At 40.0% G+C, this 18975-nt stretch overlaps 1 protein-coding gene across 1 annotated transcript in view; it reads left to right on the top strand.

The window, feature by feature from the left end:
• Window positions 1-18975, top strand: part of CCDC148 (coiled-coil domain containing 148) — a 77237-nt gene that overhangs the window by 12614 nt on the left and 45648 nt on the right. Inside the window, exons 2-8 of the mRNA XM_074828217.1 lie at window positions 5146-5226; window positions 10177-10298; window positions 15433-15536; window positions 16133-16215; window positions 16379-16542; window positions 16799-16894; window positions 16986-17167. Coding sequence (XP_074684318.1) covers window positions 5172-5226; window positions 10177-10298; window positions 15433-15536; window positions 16133-16215; window positions 16379-16542; window positions 16799-16894; window positions 16986-17167 — 806 coding nt within the window. The 5' untranslated portion in view covers window positions 5146-5171. The remainder of the gene's footprint in view (window positions 1-5145; window positions 5227-10176; window positions 10299-15432; window positions 15537-16132; window positions 16216-16378; window positions 16543-16798; window positions 16895-16985; window positions 17168-18975) is intronic.

Below are 18975 nucleotides of genomic sequence, written 5' to 3' on the forward strand. Positions count from 1 at the left end.
TGTGTGGAGAAGACAACCACCCAGTATGTGGGAATCCTTGTGGTGTCAGTGCTTAGGAGACCCTTCAGAAAGGGCATTGGAAGCCCAAGTTTTCCTCCTTCATGCCCCTTTGTCCCTAACCCCTGGCATACAATGTTTTAGCGAAGGGAAGGTACCCAAATTTCCTTGTGGCTTAAGTCTAAAGAGTATTTGAAAAGTTTATATGCTAAGATGTCAATCTTCTTGAATTTTTCTTAATCTTTCTAGTCACAAATATTAAATGGATTGACCAAGTTTCTGGATAGTGTGTTTGGTTCAAGCTGCATTTTATGGATGTTAATAAACTAATTGCTAAAAAAGCCCACAGAAACAAACCTATTCCCAGTGAAAATATATGACAATTACCAGAGCAAGAGAAGTGAAGTTACTCTTGTTCTAAGGAGTACTGCTTACTGGATAATCTTCCTTTACAAAAGAAGTACGCAAATGAAAGTTGTTCTGTTGTAATCTGTGAAGGTGAAAAGACTTTTAAGGCAGTGAACTCTTATTGAAATTGATACTTCTACTCTTTCAGTATTTTATCTTCAAAACCACATAGGTATATGGGAAAAATCATTAGCTGTAACTCATTAGCTCTGTTCAAGCAGCTGCAAGCTTTTAAAGATTAATGATTTTCATAATGAAATGTAAAGTCTGGGTTGTAGCTGTAGCTACATTCAGTGCAAAATTTCAGTTGAAGCAGATGGGGGGCTTGCAGGGTAGAGGTTGAGCACCCACCGCTATCGGTTAAATTAGTTGTCTTTAAACCTACAAATAATTCAATCTTTGTCGAGTGTCATTATGATGTAAATATACCAAGCCTCACCCTAAATTGATTTCCTTTTCCCTTTTAATTCAGACTCCACAACTAGGAGAAATACTAGCAGATCTCAGAATTTAATGAGAGCAGTGACATAGTGGAAATTACTCTCTTAAGGTTATCAAATGCAAACATTCCAATGGTCTCTTCAAGAGCAAAAGGATGAAGGTGCTTAAAAGCACTGCCAGGTGTATTGAGATGCAAAATCCAGTGGCTCTTGTTAAAAACTAGAATGCCCCCTGAAATATTTGCATTACTTTCCATGAACTAGAGTGGAAATGTAAGAGGAAGTAGAATAAAATTCTGCTACATATGATTTTTCCATGTGTTATGCTTGTAAGAATGAAAAATGGAAGTAGATTTTATGCTCTTTGAAACTGCTGAATCACAGTTCTTCCACTCAGCCTGGGGAGATGGAGATCAGCGGGGATTTCCTCAGACTGCTGATGCAAAGCCTGTGCTCTGAAAACACTGCCTGACAGCAGCTTGCCCATATCAGTGGAAAATATCTCTACTGTAATACTGGTTTGAATGAATAGGGACTGCAAAACTGATGATGGAGGCTTAAATGCCCTTTCGAAGGACTAACCTTGTAAAAAGAGCAGAGTCAGAGAATCTTTTGAGGTAGATTGTTTATTTTGTACCTCTGTACTCAAATATACCACTGAATTCCCTTTCTAACTGAAACACGGGGAAATTGGGTGCCAAGAACTGCCAGTGCTAGCAGGCAAAGCAAAGCCAGTTTTCATTGCTGCAAATCTCTTTGTTTTCACTTTGCAAGAAACCCTGATGTCTCACTCTGCAATTAGGACTATCCCGGATTGTGTTTTCCTATGTAGATATATTTTCCTGCTTTTAATTTGAGGAATTCTGGCAACTTGGTCGAAGTTGCTGCCTGTCACTGGGCTGTTACAAAACTAAAAAGTCCAAATGGTTCCACAAGTCGTGTGCAGACAATCCGCTTCAAGTCTAATGCAGGTATCTTTATTTCTGTTTGCGGCATCTCAGAATGTGGTAGCCTTGCTGGCATCTCTGCTAAGGAAAAGAAACACTGCTGTGTAAATATTAATCGTAGTACACAAAACCCCTCAAGAGAACCTGCTGCTGTTTAAAAACCATGCTGCTGATCTGTGGGGCTCGAGTGGCTCCACTGCAGAACGGTCATACACGGTCAGAATCCTCGTGTTGGTTCTTCCCCCTTGTTTTCTTGGCCCTAGGTAAATACAGGTTGTGTCTGATGCTCTGAGGGGAGACTTGGTGCAGTTCTTCACTGTTCCATTAGTAAAAATACCAGTAGGTTTACAGAAACATCAAGCCACAGTTGACTATTCCCGTCTTCCTGAGTGAGGCTAGGAATTGTGATGACTTACGACCTGAGAAGGAGATGTATGAAGGTCTGGTTTAGACCGGTCAGTCAAAAGGGCTTTAAAATAAAGAATTTCGATATATTGTGATGCTTTCCCTTTTCTCTAAATTCAGGTATGTGGTTGATTTACTCTTCAAGGGAAGGGCAAAACTCAGGAAAGGGAAAAAAAAGAAAAAAGCCTGGTTTTGTTTCTTTGTGAAGAAATAATTGAGAAGTAGTACTAAACAAATATTTTGAGTTTTCTTACAGTTTTTTTCCTACTTTTTCAGCTTTTGTTATTAGTGTTTTATGTTTTCCTGTTCAGCCTTAATTGACTAATTCAGTGGAAGGTTATGTCACATAATTGTGCTGGAGTTTCCAGAAAGTGCTGCATATTATAGAATTCCATGGGAAATTATGCCAGTCTGCAGCATTTCACTCTTTTTTTTTTTTTTTTTAAGATTCCCCCTCTGGGCCCTTTTTTAATTATGGAATTTCATGATATGTCTACTTCCCACTCCTCCCGGGAAGATTTTGGAGACTGGAAATCTAAAGAATTATGACACTAATACTAAACTAAACCTAATTTACAGACTTGTAAACAACCTGAATAAAAAGAATTTTCTTTAAATGCCTTTTTAAAATTGATCAGCCCATAGCTTAAAGATTTGTATGTTGGTGATTGAGCATTTCTTGTTCCAGTTATTTTCAGTGATTTCTCCAAGAAATAGAGAAAGACAAACCCATGCATAGTTGACCTTTCTAAGAAGCAGCAGAAAAATATATTTTGACTTTAGGGGGGAAAGAAGCAACATTTAAACTGTCTTTGTGCATCTTGAAGAATACAGGTAAATCCCATACTTTCCTGTGTTATGTAAATCCCTACCTTAAGGCTTTACATATATAGTTAATTTGATTTTTTTAAAAGTATCTGTTCCAACAGAAGCATATATGCAGTTAGAAAATTATATGTAGATAAGCTGATGTCTAGATAAAACATTACCATGACAAATAGGCCAAAGTTGCTTCTGATATGGAGAATTACGTCATTTGTCTGGATGAATTTGGCAGTGTTATATGGTTACATGTTGAAACCAAATAATTGCTTTAAGCAGAGAAAAATGGAATCAAGGGTATGAATGTGCTAACCTTTTTCTTCCTTTCTTTTTCACTTGTCTTTCGAGGAGTCTGTAGACTTTGGGATAGAGACTGTGAATTTATTTCCAGCTGACTCTTAGATTGTAAAATACACATTAATCTTTCAAGAGGGGAATGAACTCCCTCATGTATTGTCATATTTTCTTGCTTGTGTATCTTTAATTTCAGTCTTTGTGATCAGATGATGATGTTCAGTGTAACTTCTGACAATTGATATTGTCAGTTACTTTCAGAACAGATTTGAAAAGGTCCCTTCATTGTTAAGGGATGGTCACTCTTAGGTGAAGACAGATGACGTTTAGACTTTGATATTTTTGGTTTAGTGCAAGGGACAGTTTTATAGCGATGTTAAATAACACTGAAGAATATGCTGGAAGAAATACCATGCTTTATCAATGCGTGTTCACCATTTTCTGCTTGGTTGGGTCATGGAATATTCACTGTACAGAGCCTGGCGGTCATGAATTTTCTTTGCCTTGTGACTTGCACAGTTAACAGGTACAGAATTAACACCAAACCGCCACCGAGCCACAGGAGCAGTAGTGTGTGTGTATGTGTGCTGTTTGGCTGTAATTTCAACTGTACTTAACATTTGTTTGCAGCAATAGTGGAAGCTCCTTCATGAAACTGCTGTCTGTCTAGGTCAGATGTTTACTCTTTAGCTGGTTTTGATGCTTCTGCAATGCAGAATGTTGTCATGAAGAAACACAGCTCACAGGGAAGTACAGCGTGAAGTATCTTTGGTTGCAGTCTCACATTTTTATTTGACTGAAATGAATAGCTCTGTCAGGGTAGTTCCCTTTGCATTGCTGCTGCTGCTGCTCTTCCCTCCTTGCTGCCTTGTGCCATCCTTAGCATTTGTATGGATAAACTGGTTTAACTCACTAGAACAGCAGAGAAATAACTCCACAATACACAAATTAACAGATTTTGCTGGTCTACTATTTACAGTGTTGCTGCTTGCTGTGGGACCAGACAAACACCAAAGGTGTGATCAAGCGGATGAAATTTTGTGTGTAGGAGACTTTGGTAGGGTAGAGCTGGGTTTGAGGGAGAGGGTTTGTGGGGAGCCTGGTTGGATGTGACCTCCTCCTCCTGCCATTATTCAGCTGTTGATTCAGTTCAGCTGAAACCCCCCCGTTTTGATCTATTGCTTTTCTTTGTGAGACCGGGGAAGGTGCCCATGCATGCTTAATGAAGGTGAAAGTAAGGTTTGTAAGACATTGAAGTTTTTTACTATGTTGTATATCTTATTGCATCTTAAATGTCAAGTTTATCCCAAGATGCTGTGACTACTTGCTACATGCTGCCTGTCATGGTTGCTCATCAGGAACTAAGCCTCTGCTGAAACAGCTGACTTGGGTTGACAAGTGTTAGTACAGAGAGATTTAAAGGGGGTGTATGGGGATCTACGCATAAACCACAGTCTCTAAATCTAAGAAAAGAGTGATCTTTTCAGGCTTAATTTCTAAAAAGCAAAGAACACCTCTGAAACTTACCTTGCATTTGGGTCAATAGGATTGTTACATTTTCAACAGCACAAAGTAAAGAATAGATGATCCATCTATGTGACAGCATTACAGATTCATCAAGGAAATCGTATTTTGTTTTCTTTTTCTTAGCTGGAAGTGATATGAGGCACATGAAATCTCTCTTAAAATGAAAGATGAACTTGTGAAATTTCTGTCTAATTACATTTTTAGTGAGATGTGCCCTCAGAAAACAATACGTATTTTTTTGAATGTGTTTTTAGATTGCATCCACAATGTTGGTATTCTCAAAACATCTGTTTGTTTCTCAACAGGTATAAAAAATACATAAAAAATAAAAATGAGTAAACCGGACCATGGAACATTCTTTACAACTCGGAGGATTAGTGATGTGGGTATGTATGCCAACATGTTCAATTTAATTGTTTTATCACAATCTAGAATAAAACTACTTATGAAATACTCTGTGCAATTAATAGCTGCATCTGGAAGCTTCTATAGCATTCTGATCAGAGAATCCCAGACTGGTTTGGGTTGTAAGGGACCTCAAAGCCCATCCAGTGCCACCCCCCTGCCCTGGGCAGGGACACCTTCCACTAGCCCAGGTTGCCCAAAGCCCCGTCCAACCTGGCCTTGAACCCTTCCAGGGAGGGGGCAGCCACAGCTTCTCTGGGCAAACCTGTCACGGTAAGAAAAGTTCTTCCTCACACCCAATCTACACCCGCCCTCTTGCAGTTTAAAATCATTCCCCCTTGTCCTGTCACCGCAGGCCCTGGTAAAAAGTCTTTCCCTGTGTTTCTTATGCTCCCCCTTTACACACTGAGAGGCCGCAGTCAGGTCTCCCCGGAGCCTTCTCTTCTCCAGCTGAACCCCCCCCAACTCTCTCAGCCTTTCTTCACAGCAGAGGGGTCCCAGCCCTCCGATCGCTGTCGTGGGCTCCTCTGGCCCCGCTCCAACAGCTCCACGTCTGTCTGGTGCTGGGGACCCCCGAGCTGGAGGCAGTGCTGCACGTGGGCTCTGACCAGAGCGGAGCAGAGGGGCAGAATCCCCTCCCTCGACCCGCTGGCCACGCGTGCTTGATGCAGCCCAGGTCACGACTGGATTTCTGGGCTGCCAGCGCACGTTGCCGGCTCACGCCTGAGTTTTCCTCCACCAGGATCCCCAAGTCCTTCTCTGCAGGGCTGATCTCAACCCATTCATCCCCAGCCTGTGCCGATACTGGGGACTGTGCTGGTGCTTAACTTAAAAAAGTCTGCCCACAACGAGGCATCGTTTGCAGTCATGTTGTCAAACTCTGTAGGCCTGTGGCAAATGACAATCCTTGGGGGAGACTTGAAGGAGGATCATGGGAGAGCTTTACAGGGTTTACCTTAACATTTAACATGGGACCCCTCACTTTTAATAGTGAATGGGAAAAGTCTGCTCATACATGATGGCAAGTTTCACTACCAAAGGAACCTAAAAAAGAGGTTGGAAAGAAAAGGCCCATTCCTTATCCCTATAAGCTTCCCAGCTTATGTAAAGTTACTGAGGATCTGTGTGCTAAAGCTTTACACTACTGGGGCAAAAGTTCAAGTATTTTCATTTATCAGTATAATTGTATCTCAGACTTTAGCAAATATTTGTTATAGAAAATTGTGAAAAGGCATTTTAAAATCTGAAAGTTTAATATTTTATATTTTTATCCATGTGTGTATGTATGTGTATATATTTTGGAGTGTGTACATACATATAAAAATATATATAATTTATTTTCTTTGTAAAATATAAGACACATCCATTACATTTGCATCCTCTATGCCAAGACCCTGATTTTGGAGTTAATCTCACATGGATAGACCCTATTGACTTCAGAAAATTCCTCAGAGTAAAGTCCTCAGTAGAAGAAGAAACTGGTAGAGATTAGTAGCAGAGCTTCATAAGGTTTAGATATATAGGCTAAAGGAAAAAGCATATTGAAAGCAAAGATAAAATCAAATTATTTGGGGTTAGAGGTTTGGAAATTGAACCTGTCTTTCACTCCTCGTCATTTTTTTCTTAGATGTGAGGGACATTATTAAGTTGGTGAAGATGAGCTAGTTACCTGAGGGAGTACCTCAGGTGCCTACTTTCTCTTACAGTAGTTCTATATGTAGCTATGTGTATTTGTATGTTTTAGATAAAACTTCAAGTGTGTAGAAAATATCAGATTATGTTGCTAAATTAAATTTGGGACTTTCAGAGAAAACTCTAAAGCTTCTAAACATTGCCACAAGCTTTTTTTGTTTAGAAACCTGACATAGTAACAACTTTTTTTTTATCCAGGTACCACCAAGTTTAACCTTTTAAAGTAAATGGATTCTCTCTGCTTATTCTCTGTTCTCTGATAACATTTTTCTGTGGTTAGAAGAGATTAAGACAAGAAAGCCAAAGAAAAACAGTGCTTCTCCCAGTTATTTTATAACATTCCTTGTTCTCTCCATCTATTCGTTCAGTGAGATGATTCATTCTCCCTTCCTAGTCGTTTTCTGCACTATATTACTATTTTTTATTGTTATTATTATTTCTATTATTAGTTATTGCTTCCTGTACATCAGTACACACTTTTACATTTTTCATCCTTTTTTCCATGCTTTTTGTTGTCAACCCTCTTCTCTTATTTTATATTTTGAGAAAGAAAAGGTGCAAAAAAAAAATTACACAGATTTGGTTTTTGATCATGTCTCTTATCCTTCCCATTACTCCACTGTCCTGAGGACTAAAGGTGGCATAGAGAAAGCAGGGTTTCCAAAGCCGGTGGTGAGTGAGAGCTGTCAATCGGGGACAGCAAACAGTCATTTCATGGGGTAGTTTGAGGAGATGACAGTGCTGATGTAGACCAAAGAAAATGGGTCAGGGTATTGCAGTTTAGAGTGCCATACCTGGGAAGGGCTCCGACCCCTGGATATCTGTGTCACAACTCAAAACCAGTGGTGTGAGAGATCCATGCTAGTGAAAAGGTTGAGAAGCTCCTTCAGGCCAGGAGTCGGAGGCTGTCTTGGCAAGGCTGGCAGCTGGTTGCAGCCTGAGGCTTTGCCGGCGCCTGCACTGACACATGTGCAGGATGCATGTGGAACGCTCCCCACCCGCTGACATGAGGGCCTTACCGAGGCCTCTGCGGCGGGTGCTGCAGGGAGGGATTGGGATCTTCATCTCCTCTGGAATTGTCCTGAGTCTTCCCCGTGGTGTGGTGTGCTGTCTGGAGTTATCTGAGGGTCTCTGATGCTGGAATGCCTCACTGTCATGCTTTTCAAAGGTCATGAGATTCACAAGCACCATACCAAGGAGGTGGAGTTAATGGCTTCTAGCAGTAGTTGATGTCATTTAGTAGTACTAGTAGTGGTTACCAGTTCTTTTCCAATGACTAGGACAGGATACACCTGGTAACTACCTGCCAGGCATTTGCCTGACGGGAGCCTGAATGAGAGATGCTGTGGAATTGCTCAGAAGCTCCTGCCGTGCCCCGCTGCTCATGCGTGCGGATGCTGACGTACTGCCCAAAGTGACTCCTGCCAGACAAGGAGTGGTTGTAAGCCTTCGGGAGCAGAAACAAAGGAGTAATGGGCTTGGGAGGAAGAACAGGACGGGTGGCTCCCCGGGGGGTTTGGCGACAGAACTTTTTGCTACGTGGAACGTGGAATGATGTTCCATGATCTCTGCTGGACAATGCTGTAAGCAGTCTCAGAAAGAAGGAAAAGAAAATTTTCACATAAAATCTTGCTGACTTAGGGATGAGAACTTTAAATTTGAATTGATGGGAAGAAAAGCCCACAGATGAACAGAGCTACCTAAAGGGCTAAAACCTGGGAGAAAGGAGATTATTCATACTAAGCTCATAGGAGGGATAAAATGGAAGAAATCAGTGGATCAAACCACCGAATGTTTTGTTTGTAAGGTATATAGAGGATAAAAAAGTACTCATAATACGAGATCAAAGCTATAACCTGGTTAGCATAACACTGATCTGGTGGAATAATTCGCATGTTGAGAAGATTAGTGGCGAAGAAAGCAGGATTGACAAGCAGGAGGAGAAGAGGAAGCCTCCCTCTGTGTAGGTGGTGTATCCTCTCAAGTTCAGAGAGTGGAAGCTGCCTGTGGAAACTGTAGGTGACGATTAGAGGGGAAGAAGGACACGGTGCTGTTTTGATGGGGCAGGCCAATAAGCCAGGAATATCTGTCAATTAATATTCAGCAGCTCTGTATCTGAGGTTACCTTGAGGGGGCTTCTCTTTGGCTGTTGACAAATCTTGTTCAGACAGGATTTGCAGCCCTGGTTGTCTGGATTTGTTCTGATATGGCTGCTGGTCTTCTCAGTCCGTGGCTCCCCCAGTTTTAAGTGCATACATAATATGCTTTGGGTTAAAGCGACTGTGAAATGGTGGAAGTTCTCACTCTTAGGAAGGCGGCAAGGGGCAAGAGAGATAAAGGGAGTGGATTTTAGGAACGTGAACGTAAGCTCAAAGGAGGGCTCTGTGGTAAGCTCGAGGTAGCTGTTGTTCGGGGAATACACAATCCTTCAGTGCCACTTGCTGAAGGGATCACTGTAAGTTAGCTTCACTGTGTGGCGAAAGACCAGCGTGGTCAAATCTTTATTGACTTCAAATGCTTTCTCAGCAAAACTACTTCCTCTGGGGTTTTTTGGACAACAGTCTTTCAATACAGTCACGGTCTTTCAAATATTGATGACAGGACTGCAGAAAGTGGACGTTGTAATCCATACTGCATGCAGCAGAAACCAAGTATGATGTTTTCCTTGCAGTTCTGTGCCTTTCTGTTTTTTTAAGAAAGTACGCTGTTTTCCCAGAGGCCTACAGAAGTTTAATAGAGAAATAATGCTGTTCTTATGGCTGGAGATTCAATAGGAAATATAGCTGCAATTCATTCTATTTACACAGAATTGGTAGTTTATGTACCTTTTAGAAAAAAATTACTCCTATTGCTCAATCTGTAGATTATGGTAAATATTGAGATAGTTTTCCAATTTGTGAAGTAAGAATGCATATATTGAAACTTGCGTATTTCTGTATTAGAACTTCTAAAAATCCAGTAAACCCAGTTTAAAGTGAATTATTCTTTAAATTCACGTATAAAAAAACCTTTTAAAATAAACTCTTTGTAAACAGACAAATGGTTAATGTTTCTTATATAATTCCTACTATTTCATATTTGTTTCAAGTTCTTACCAACTAACAATCTCTTTGTTACAGAAACTTTTAATGTTTAAAATATACTGTTTCTAATTTCTATCTATAATGTTTTCACTTTATGACTCATGCTATAATGCTCCAGAATTTGAATGACTTGTATGTGTTTTATGTGATAACTAGAAAATCTGGTGATTCCTATGAGAAATGGTCTTTGCAGCCAGAAGTATAAACCTGTTGACTACAAACATTTACATGAACTTGCTGTGGTAGAAAAAATGGCATCTGCGAAAATTCAATTAAAGGTATGATTTTTATATTATTTGGAATGTGAATGATTTTAAAATTCAGCGATCATATTTTGTTTCACTGCCCCAAGGAATCTGAGAATGAATAGGGATAACAAATTGCTGTAATAGTGTTCAGCAAAACGAGGCAAAAGATGAGAGTTTATTAGTTAGCATTATTGTGATTTGGAGACTTTAATGTCAAAGCGTGGAATTTCTTTGAATCAGAGATGCAAAATATGTGTGGGTTCTGTTTCCCAAAAAGACGGGAAAAGTTTGTGTTTGAGTGCTTTGAGGAAATTAATCCAGACTCATTACATAAACTACTCAAAATACTGGGAGTAATGAAGAATTTATGGGAATAAATGGGAAGGGGAGGTTGGTCCAGAAAGGAAAAAACAAAAAACAGATATGAAGTGAGGATTTCCAAAAGACAAGCTGAAGTAGATCTTGAAAAGAAAATTAAAAGGGTTTTATAGCCATAAAATGTAAATGTAGAGCTGAGACAGTTAGAAAGGTATAAATAGCTGCAGCATGGCCTAAATGGTAAATAAGAAGGCAGTCTATTCAATACTAGTAAAGTTTAAATCATCATTTTAATAAAAGCAGAGGTGAAGCTTTCATTCTAGTGTGTGGACAAAGCAGGGTCAGTAGCAGAACTGAAGAAGCAGCCAGAGTCGGGGCTGCTGGACTGGGAAGAGAACAAAGTCCCCGATTTCGCCTTGTGATGCCGTCTCCCATCTGGAGGGCAGGCTGCCTCTGCCGCCGAAGCAGCCAGCAGGGCGGGTTTAGCCAGGTTCGTTCGCTTAGGTTCAGGCTGCACAAACAGAGCCGAGGCACAGCCGTCTGAGAACTGGCTGAGCTTTCGGGTGACACGATGACTCCGCTCATGGGTGCTGTTGGGTGCCAGTGTGGAGCCCTCGGTTGCCCCCATGGCACGTTCCTGGACCTGGGATGATTTTGGTACCGTGGACCTGGGCCGGCGGCTGATGCTTGGTTGCGCTGCAGGTTCTGGTAGGGTTGTCTGGCTGCTGTGTCACACCGTGCAGTTCGCTGTTGGATGAGGTGGTGTGAGGTCTGAGACCTACAGTCGTGGGGAAATTGTAGAGGAGCGTTGGTCGCAGCCTGGCCTCACTGGGTAGAACCCGTCCGGTGAAGTTGAGGTAGCTTTTAAAAGAAAACATGCTTGAGTGTCTTTGCATCCTGCTTCCAGTGTGTCCTCTATGAATATGTATCGCCTGGCTTGTCAGTCTCTGTTACAAACAACACTGGAGAGCTGATGAATTTTATTTTTTATTTTTTTTTTAAATTTTGTGCCATTCTGAGTGGGTGGTTCTGATGGCTTCCAACATTACCTACAAGCCAACAGGGAAGACTTGGAATATTTTTGTGAACAAGCTCCTTAAACAGCAAACCCAAATGTATGAGAAGACTGCGACTCATCGTAGCTCTCATCCAGCTGTACGCTAAATAGTTTGCTCAGGATTTTGCAGTGGGCAGAAAATAACATATTTTAATCTCAACACGTTTGTCCTTGAGAGAAGAAATTCTTTGACACCTATTTATGAGTTTAGGTCTTTTCCATACAGCTTATCATCATGCTGTGGTGATTAAGCCACAACAGAATCTGAAGTGTTGCACTTCTTGTTTTTAATGGGACCACCAAGACGTGGATGTTCTTTCACACTGGATTGTGCGTGAGTGCTGGTGTATTGCCACTGCTTGGGGCAGGGTTGGAGGGTGAAGGTGGCTGGGAGTAAACAGGCTTTGGGTTTAGCTCTGGGTGTCCAGAAACATTCGTTGGATTTGTATTTTTAAGAACTTTGCTTTAAAAAATTGTGCTTTCTCTGAAGGAGAGTGTATGTCAAACTGCCAGAAATGCAGATGTCCAGGAAGTCTCCAGCCTCTCTGGAGCATGTGTTGCTGCTGCCTCTGGATGTTTTCCTTTTCGGTTGTGTGGAAATAGTGTAAAATGTTGATCCAGAAATGCTGTGGAGTGGTAAATCCTTGTGAGGGTGGAACTGCTTTTAGTGTATAACTGTTTCACTGATGATTGTTACATGTTTAAAAAAAATTAAAATCAAATTCACTGAAATAAGTGATTTCTGAAGAAATCAACACTGATACACATTCAGCTGAAATCGTTCCTTTAGGCTGAGAAACAAAATAGAAGAGGAAAAAAAATTATCAACTTAAAACAGACCCCTCCAGCAGTAATGTTATTTGAATGCTTTTTCAGAAGACTGAAAATCCAGTGTAAGGGTAACACAGTTTTGTATGCTGAACCTGTGCTACCATGGCAATTTCTTGTCTCTCCAGTCCTTGGCCATTCCTCTGAACAGTTGCAATTTTGTGGATGGCCTTTGAAAGGAAAAGCTTTGCTGACGTATAGAAACTACACAAAATGCAGTGACGGAAGTTTCCTTGTGTAGATGACTGAGGGACATGATCAGATGATGTCTTTGGCATGCATAAAATATAATTCAGTTTTCATTCAGATGGGATGCAAAGGGAAATTCGCTGAGGAAATATGGGATTATGATAAAATTTTTTAAAAATTCCTTTAAATTAATGTCAAACATTTAGAAGTTCTTTGAACAGAAGTTATTAAATGAAATATATTGGTTAGCAACATAACCATGTACTTTTTGTGTTCTGATGCTGTTTATGATATCTTAGTAAACGGAATATGTACAGTACCAACAAGCATAATTTGCTACTTCACGCTACTGTCCTGAAGGCCTTGCAACAAAAAAGGGGGTTGCTCATGCAGCTCCTCTCTTTGTATTTAAAATAGAAAAGAGTGCCAGGGAATGAGAGGAAAAAAGCACACTTTATAGCATTGCTTCTTTTAATGCATGTAAGTATAATATATCAAAAGCTCTGGCAGATATTTCTTTGTGGATTGGCAATACAAAATTCTGCTGAATTCATTCAAGCTTTAAACTAATTCTTCATCATCTGTCTTTTGGTATTTCACCTTTTCAAGTGTTTTCCAACTGAGTAGGTAGTAAAATAGATATGCTGAAAGCTCCACAGAGAATAGAATGTGTTCCCACCTGCTACTTCTTTGTTGCTGATTCAGGCTATCCAAATTTTGAAGTGCTGGGTTACTCCTCCATTGAGGTGGAGCCAAGGAAGCAAATGGTAAATCAATTGTTGACCATTTAAGAAGGAAAAATACAGCACATAAAGAAAAAAGTTAAGATTGCAGCAGTTATACATAAATGTCATTGCTGTAGAATAATTTCAAGATCATATTAAACTTTATGAACAGATCTACTTCAACTTTTGTTTCGCTTCAGCCTTAGAATTGATTTGAAGATGTATGTATTTTCCAATTACTTTACATACAGTATTCTCTTGGTTGAAGTCTGGTTTTAAGCACCTGATGATAATCAAGAGGAAGCTATAAGTAACTTCATAAATTTAAAAATTTGTTTTTAAAAAATGTAAGCATAAGATGAGGAGACATTACCTTTGATTCAAAAGCCTTTTAACATACTGATTGAAAGCATAAACCAGTGTTTTGAAACTCTCTTACAGTAGAGTCCCATCTGCAGCTTCCTGTGAACCCCTCACTGCTCGTTCACAGTTACATAATCTCTCCCTAGTGCCTGTTGCAGCTTCTTACCCCAGAATACCAGTACAGCAGGTTTGCTACCAAACCACAGTGCATTAACCACGTTGGAGCTGTGGTTCTCCCTTCTGTGACTGTCCAGACACCAGGTATATTCAACCAGATACATTAAACTCTGATTCGTTTGAGAGGTGTATATGTTTCTGGTTTCAAAATGTCGGGTATTGGTTTATTTGTAAGATTGTAGCTTTGGTGGTGGGTGAATGAGAGGCTGTGATTCGAGAAGTGATGGGATTGTTGTTTACCTGTGGGTGAGTGCTGCCCAGGAGGGCTCAGCCACTGCCCTCCCACCGTTGCTGTCACCTGCCCAGCCAGCGCAGGGAGCAGGACATCCCCGAGGGGCGTGGGGAGCACAAGGGTCTTGTGAAGGCAGAGGGGGTAACGCCTGGCTTTGTCCAGCTTTCCCCAGGCAGGGAAGCTGACTAGGTGTTTTAAACAGAGCAGATTACTTCCACCTGAACCAAGTGGAAAACCAGAATATTTGACTCGGAACGTCATTTCTTTCCTGAACTAGATGTGGAGTGAGATCTTTAGTCATTTCCCCCTGTTATGAACTAGGACAAGAGTTTCCAAATTTTGTTTTCTTCTCTTGCTACCATTCTGCAGTAGAATAATGTATCTGCATGAAGGAAGATCTGGGGAGGTAAAAAAAAAAAAGGGAATGTGTGTGCGTTGCAGGGGACCCTGGAATGAGGTGGTGTTTTGCAACTGGAAGAAGTTGGCTGGGGCAGGGCTGAGGTCGGGTGTTCTGGAGGAAGACAGCAAAAAGAGAAGGAGCAGGAGAGGAGCCGGTTCTGATCTGAAATGCTGCTTTGTCCTGACTATTGCTGAGAGTCCAGAAGACAGTCGTGATGGCAGGAGGATGAGAAAAAAACTGACTTCTCAGGAGCTTCTGGCAGCCACACACGACTTCTGATCCTTTTTGCTTCGTTGTTGGTTGGCCAGAGTCATCTGGCTACCACTTCATCGGCCTTGCCCTGACAGCTGTTCCTCTGGTTTAAGCAGCAACTCCATCTCCAAAGCATGTATTTCTATTTTATCTGAAGTTGGAAGCAGTGTTTTTGTGAAGCCCTCAGACTGTTTCAGGGCCTCTTTAATTGGATAGATTTCAAAAAAGCAGTCTTTGTTAGTAATCAATTTTTGAAATTCTTTTTTTTGAAAGACACACTTCCACCTTTCATCTTCCCCCCTGTGAGAAAGTGTATTTTTCTTTTCTCCTGTTTATCTTTCCCCCTTCACCTCCTGGGAAATAGGAAAGAAAAGGAGAAAAAGGGAAAGAAGAAAATGGACTGCATTTTTTTCACTTTCTCTTCTCATTTAATTGTGATTTGAAATGGAATAAATTTTTTCATGAGAATTGGTTACACCTGAATCCATTGTTCTTTCAAAAAACAGTTTTGTAAAAAGCTTTTAGGTTCACCATTCTGTAGTTAAAAGTTTCCATATGTGAAGGCATTTGATAAAGCTATTGAACAGATTCAAAATACTTACAAGCTTTATTTTTTCCTGCAGATTAAAAAAGCAGAGCAAGTTTCAAAAATTAGCAAAGAGCAAATGCTGCTGAAACAGCATCGGCAAGTGTGGTGGCAAGAGCATAAAAGACTGAGGGAGAACAGGTAAGAGCTGAGGAATCTTAATTAGCCATTATTAAAGAAATACTTCAGTAGACAGAGATTCTGGTGTGACGTACTTGATTCAAGGGACATTAAGAGGAAAAGATTCAAATACCTGAGCTGAAGGTAACTTTTTGTGCAGGGCAGGAGAGTTTGTGATCTCCACTGAAAGGGGTCTGTAGACGTGAAGAGAACCCCTAAAGGGAGGGGAGAGGATGTACCTCTCCGTTACGCTCTCAGAGCTGTTCAGCTGACCTATCAACAGCTGAAGAACGGGTATTTGTAGAAGTTTTCAGATACTTCTTCATTCCTCCTCTGTCTCTCGAGGTGCATGCTGAGTTCACACTACAGCAGGGACCGTTAGCATCGCTCTCGTCTGAGCTTGCGTACTGGTTATACAGCAGATCAAGGAGAGCAGTCTGGGCTCAGAAGAAGGTGGCTTCCATACCACCTTCCTGACAAGTCCTGCTCTTCATACCTTCCCAGGCAAAGAATCCTCCTTTTTACTTCATTATTAGAGTATTTGAGGTGTATCATTCTTGAAAACTTAATGAATAAGAAATTAAAACTTCTGTAAAACTCATATTCATACTTTCCAGGGAAAAAGCAGAAGCAGAAATAAAGACTTTTCTTGATGAAGAAAGCCATAAGCACAACTTTTTTTTGGATATGAGAGACTTGGGTAAGAGTTTTATTCATTTCTTGATTATTTATTATAGTCAGAATTATCTTGTTTATTTGTCTGAGTTTTTAAATCCCTGCCTTGACAGGTTTAGATTTAGAAAGCACAGTGCTGTGTAATATTTTAGGTGCTTGAGAAAGCTTTATGTTTCGTTTGGATGTAGAGCATAAATTATCAAAGGAGCGGGATACATACCAAACAAATACTGTAGTTCTGATCTGGCAACTGAAAGAGAATTTGAAACTCATGCTGTCTGAAATGCAGTGTCACCTCTCAGAAGAATCTTGTCTGAAATCTAAGATCAATCCAGTTGAGATGTTACAGCAGGTTGGTATTTTAACTTTATTTTTACAATTTATTATCACCGTCTTTTTAGCATTTCCATTTATTTTTATGTAATACTTTTGAGAATATAACTCACATTCAGAGTATACAGTAACTTCTGTACTTGCCGTAGTGTAAATCTGCTTCACTAAAATCTGTAAAAGCATAGCAGTGTAGAACTGGAAATCAGGCTCTTTGTTTCTAAATAAGATCTTTTATATTATAACAAGATAAAGAAGTAACATATTTCATGAAATAGATCCAATTTGTAAAGAAGCAACAGAAGGCACTTTTGGAATTCCTTATCCTTGAAAGTCTGGCTTTGGAAAGAGAGCTTGAAGACTATAAAACCAAAGTAAGCTTTTCCTTATAAGCTTAATTAGCAATTTCTTGAGAGCAAAAATATAATGCAGAGTAGTCCTCTGAGTGGCATTTCTTCATCACAGGCATTAGCACATTCTTCTGAAGAGAAAAATGGACTTTTCCTTGAAATTCCTTCAGCACTGCTGTCTTTGGAATGCCCCTACCCTGATCTGAAGACCTTGGTTATCGATGAATACCGAAAGCTTGCAAGGGGGTACTGGTCGAAGCTTCAAGACATTGATCAGCAGTTGAAAGTTTTATATAGGTAATGACCTCAGTTTCTGGATTTCATCTGTTGGGTATAAAATAAATAACTCTAATGTATTGTGTAATCTATAGATCCTGCAGTTGCCTTTACCATTAGAGTTGGTTCTGTTTCATGCAGAGCAGAGATAGTTGAGGTGCTGACCAGCTCTCTGGGGTTAAATAGTCGGTAGCTGTTTGCACAGCTGAGAGAATTGAGGCAGCCCTTTCCGAAGCTTCATCTGAAATGAGAAGCGAAATATTTTGTGGATTAAAGAACCAACAATCTGGTGTGCATCAAATGTGCTCTTCACATGCTTTTGCATGAATAGAAATGATTCTTTCTGTGCGGTAATTACGCTATCAGGTTTATGCCAGAAAAGTACAGTCTTTCTGAGAGTGATCTAGAATGTATTTATCTGTAAACCAGATAAATAGGTCAAATCTCTTCACAAATTTTGGATCACTGCAGTAATTCTCATCACAAAGGAATATAAAAAATGTATGTAGCTCTGATTCAGAATAACAGAAAGGAGAAATTTTTCTGTAAATGGAAGAGTTTATAGAAAGAACACGAATACTGATAATTATCTAGAAATGTAACATACCTATATATTAATAGTATAAAGCTTAGCTTTTCCACCGAGGCTAACTTGAGTCCAGAAGATACTGAGCTGCAGGTATTGGACCAGCCTTGACTTCTTTTTGCCACCTACTGCTATTCCTCTGGCTCAGAATGTCATCAGGTTTTAAGAAGACTGAGAATAGGAAAGTCAGTGGATTTGTTTGAAGCCTGGGCAGAAGAAACTGGGGAGAGCAGGAAAGTCCCTAGATTTCTTTGGTAAAACAATTACACGCTGCTTCTAAATACCCCTCTTTTTCTATATACACCTGCAGTGCAGCACTTAAATCTTCTTCCACTGCTGCTGAATTAGTTTGGGGGTGCTGAAACAGGTTTCAGATGTTGGATCCTGTAAATAGTGATGTTATCATCTACTCACATTTTGTGTAAATTGTACAGATATTCTGTAGGTGGTTCTTCTGAACCTGTATATTATTACTGTAATGTCCTAGCTATTATAACATGATCCTTATTAAAAATTCTTCCGATCTTTCCCATATTTATAACATTTGTTTAGTGACAAGTGGCAAATTTACAGCAGTTCCTTTGCTGCTGTCTCTGATATTTTGTTACAGTTGCTCTTATGGAAGAAGTTTTAACAACCTTCATGAGAAAATCTGTGCCAAATACTAAATCATTAAGTATGTACAAAGTCTTTCTAATGGTTTTAATTAAAATTGTGTTAAAGTTTATGATCAACACAGTTTTGATGAAAATTCATAAATTAAAATCCCTTGATCCGCAGAGCATATGTGCTACTGAATAGTAGACAAACATCAATGTAGAAAACAGAATCTATGACAATGGTTGGAAAATCCACCATGGCATTTTCATTGATCATATGCCAGGTTCAAATTTAGGTCTTAAGCTAGCTAATTTTCACTGATAATTAAGTAACATCTAGACTTACAGAAAAGATACCATATTTGTAAGGGAAAGAAATTCAGTTGTAGGGCATGAAGACATATGCAGTGGTACTTTGAAGGAGTTAAGTTACGATATCTAGATGGGAAAAAAGAGACAGGTGTAGCTGGAGGAAGTGCTGGTGGCAGTGGCAGCAGTGTGCCGGTGGGACGGAAGGGTAACTTGTGTAGGGCAATTCACCCAGTGTGGACCAGCGTGTGCCAGTGCTGCTACCTGGGAATGTATGAAATCATAAATGAACCATCAGCAATTATCCTAGGCAGTTTATTTAAAGCTAGATCTTG

The sequence above is a fragment of the Strix aluco genome, chromosome 6, assembly GCF_031877795.1.
Source record: "Strix aluco isolate bStrAlu1 chromosome 6, bStrAlu1.hap1, whole genome shotgun sequence".
Classification (NCBI taxonomy): Eukaryota; Metazoa; Chordata; class Aves; order Strigiformes; family Strigidae; genus Strix; species Strix aluco.